The following is a 4,017-nucleotide window of genomic DNA, read 5'->3' as shown; positions in this document are numbered from 1 at the left end:
TTGCTTATTATTAATCCTCTCTTATTACCATTAGATGCCTTGATATGTGTTTTAAGTGTTTTCAGATATTATAAGGCAGGAATGGCTTGGAGGATGGGAAGAAAGCATGCAAAAGTGGAAGAAATGCAAGAAGTTGGAGAAATTGCTAAGCTGTCCAGCCTGACCTCTCTGCACTCAAACGGCTATAACTTTAGCTACAGAGGTCCAAATGACGCGGTTCCAGTTGCGTTGGAAAGCTAACGTCTGGGGCTTCGATTTGATATATAATATGCTATAGTTCCCCTGATGCTAGGCGACGCGACCGCGTGATCCATGCGGCCACGTCGCAATGAAGGAAATCCAGCGTGGCAAAATTCGAAACCAGCGAATTCTGGACTGTTTCTGACCCAGTTTGCGGCCCAGCAAACACAGATTAGAGGCTATAAAGTGGGGAACTTCATCCATTCATAGAGAGGCTCTCACATTCACAATTTTAGGAGTAGATGTAGTTTTTAGAGAGAGAGGTTCTCTCCTCTCTCTTAGGATTAGGATTTAGGACTTCTCTTAGTTTTAGGAGTGACTCTCAATCCCAGGTTCTTTATTTATTTATTTTTCCAATTAGCTTATGAACTTTTCCATGTTAAATTTTACTACTTTGAATGTATTTTATTTGAGGTATTCCAGATATTTATGATTTTAATTTGGCTTTCTACATTCTTGGCTTTGGTTAAGGTAATTGGTGACGCTTGAGCTGTCAAATAAAACAGTGGTTGAAATTGGCAGATTCTGATTGAACTAGGATTGTTCTAAAGCTAGTCTCTCCACAGGAGTTGACTAGGACTTGAGAATCAAGCCAATCAGCCCACTTAACTTTCCTTTGTTCAGTAAAGGCTGACCAAGTGGGATTAAAATCCAATTCTCATCACAATTGATAAGGATAGGACTTCCAGTTCTTATACTTTGCCAAGAGTTTATTTTATAGTTATTTATTTATCTTATTCTTCTTATGCAACATACTGCTTCCTTACTTTCTAAAACCCCTAATTTACAAGACTCATAACCAATAATAAGAACATACCTCCCTGCAATTCCTTGAGAAGACGACCCGAGGCTTAAATACTCGGTTAACAATTTTAAGGGGTTTGTTACTTGTGACAACCAAAATGTTTGTACGAAGGGATTTTTGTCGGTTTAGAGACTATATCTACAACGCGACTGTTTTTATGACATTCTTTACTGGCAAAATCCTAACGTCAGCCCCGTTGTAACGAAGAAGATTATTACTTGAGACTTCTACTAAACATACAAAAAGGTTGCATGAGTTTCATCGATCTTCGAACTGTCGATGGTGTTGTTCATTCCACCTTCAAGGAAGTGTGTTATGCGTCAGGGCTATTGCAAGATGATAAAGAATTTATTGATGCTATGATAGAAGCAAGCACATGGGCTTCTGCGAGTTACATTAGAGATCTTTTGTTGTTTTGTTACTATCAAACAACATCTCCAATCCTTTAAATGTCTGGCAAAAATGTTCTCCAATACTTTCTGAAGACATCCTATATTCTAAAAGGAAAGTTCTACACTATGAAGGTAATATTTTTAAACTTTATTTATTCTCATGTACATATTTAAGTTTACAATGGTTACAACTATCGGATGAGCAATTCTGAATCTAACTCTTTACAAGATTGAAGAAAAATTACAAGCTAATAGTAGATCGCTTAGGGAGTATGATCAGATGCATCTCCCATCCTTGGATGTTATAGATGGAATAGAAGATCGTTTAGTAATGGACGAGATGAACTTTGATTTATCTGACTTAAGAGATGAGTTGTCAAGGAACTTACCCAACATGAATTTAGATCAGCGAACAGCATTAGATACTATTATTCAGGCCGTTAATGAAGATGTTGGAGGTTTCTTCTTTGTATATGGATATGGTGGTACTGGAAAGACATACCTTTACAAGACACTTTCAGCTGCTATACGTAGTAAAGGTGAAATTATACTGAATGTGGCATCCAGTGGGATTGCATCCTTATTTCTCCCCAATGGTCGTACAACTTATTCAAGATTTAAGATACCGCTCGATCTAAATGAGGATTCTGTATGTTGTATCAAGCAAAACACTTCTCTAGCTAAGCTGGTATGTAAAGCAAAGCTTATTATATGGGATGAGGCACCAATGTTGAATAAGCTATGTTATGAAGTTTTGGATAAATGTTTGCGAGATATTCTAAGGTATGAGAAATGTTATAATCCAGATTTGCCTTTAGGTGAGAAGGTTGTTTTGCTAGGAGGTGACTTTAGGTAGATTCTTCCAGTAATTCCAATGGGATCACGACAGGATATTATGCTCTCTTCCATAAACTCATCATATATTTGGGAATTCTGCAAAGTTTTGAAGCTGACCATTAACATGCACCTTACAGTTGGAGCAAACGAATCACAACTAGAGCAAATTTCTGAATTCACAACGTGGTTACTAAGTATTGGTGATGGTTTAGTAGGTGATTCAACTGATGGAGAAAGCGAAGTAACCATTCTCAATGACATCCTTATTCGGGATACTAATGAAGCTTTCGATTAGTTAGTTTGTTTTGTGTATCCAAATTTGTTGTTAAATTTAAATAATACATCATACTTCAGAGATAGAACAATACTTGCCCCTACACTTGAGATTGTTAATGATGTTAACAAGCACACCATGAAATATTTAGTGGGCGAGGAGAAGACCTATCTTAGCTTTGATTCATTGTGTGTAGAAGAAGGAAACATGGAATCTGAGTTAGATACAATCACACCGGATGTTCTGAATGCTATCAATTATTCTGGTTTGCTGCCTCACCAGTTGACTCTTAAAGAAGGTGTACCGGTTATGTTACTATGAAACATTGATCAATCAAATGGGTTATGCAATGGAACAAGATTACAGGTACGAAAGTTGGGCAATCATGTTGTTGAATGCATTACATTAATTAGTGAAAAAGCAGGTCAAGTGGTTCTAATACCACGCATGAACATGATACCCAATAACCAAACTATTCCATTTAGGTTTCAAAGGAGACAATTTCCATTAATTGTCTCATTTTGTATGACTGTTAACAAGTCTCAGGGTCAAACTTGGACAACTGTTGGTTTATATTTGCCTAAGCCTATTTTTACACACGGTCAACTTTATGTTGCTCTTTCAAGAGTAACATCAAAATCTGGGTTACCAGTATTAATTGAGAATAAATCTGCCAAATCAAAAGATACAACCATCAACGTGGTTTATAGAGAAGTTTTCCAAAATGTCTATTGATTATGTATAATTTTAAATTCTTTTTAACATGTATTTTTTAAATATTTATGTTCTACGAAAATTGTTAATTTCTGTATGTATTGCTTTATGTAAAAGTATGAAATTTTTTCATCTAAATTGTTGTACTAAAAAAGTCATATATATACTCTTTCAATGTTATCAGAAATTAAAATGATTTAAATATTTTTAATTAGCGATCCAATTTATTATAAAACACTCATATATATGTTAATAACATACAAACACTTTCATAATGAATATTTTTCATTAAACTTACCATACCCGTTGGTGCGCGACGAGAACGTGATCTCAACACTTCTTCACAACTCCGCGTAACTAACCAGCAAGTGCACTGGGTCGTCCAAGTGATAAACCTTATGTGAGTAAGGGTCGATCCCACGGAGATTGTCGGCTTGAAGCAAGCTATTGTCATCCTTGTAAATCTCAGTCAGGCGGATTCAAATGGTTATGAGGTTTTAACAATTAAAATATAAGTAAAATATAAAATAAGATAAAGTTACTTATGTAATTCACTTGTAGGAATTTCAGATAAGCGTATGGAGATGCTTTGTTGCTTCTGAACCTCTGCTTTCCTATTGCCTTCTTCCAACCATGCGTTACCTCCTTCCATGGCAAGCTGTATGATCCTCTCGGATGAAAACAAATCCATATGCGCTGTCACCACACGGCTAATCATCTGTCAGTTCCCACTAGCGTCGGAATAGGACCATTGT

The 4,017-nt window shown here is 36.1% G+C and overlaps 1 protein-coding gene across 1 annotated transcript; it reads left to right on the top strand.

Annotated features, from left to right (window-relative positions):
* Positions 1-1,768: 1,768 nt before the first annotated feature.
* On the top strand, positions 1,769-3,283 carry LOC148554062 (uncharacterized). Its single transcript, XM_088494962.1, has 3 exons — positions 1,769-2,289; positions 2,629-2,854; positions 3,095-3,283. Exons 1-3 carry the CDS (start codon positions 1,769-1,771, stop codon positions 3,281-3,283), a joined length of 936 nt encoding a protein of 311 aa, XP_088351088.1.
* Positions 3,284-4,017: the final 734 nt, after the last annotated feature.

Source organism: Arachis ipaensis, chromosome B7 (genome assembly GCF_059453495.1).
Source record: "Arachis ipaensis isolate K30076 ecotype BB chromosome B7, ASM5945349v1, whole genome shotgun sequence".
In the NCBI taxonomy this organism is placed as follows: domain Eukaryota; kingdom Viridiplantae; phylum Streptophyta; class Magnoliopsida; order Fabales; family Fabaceae; genus Arachis; species Arachis ipaensis.
This window is presented reverse-complemented; position numbering and strand designations above follow the sequence as displayed.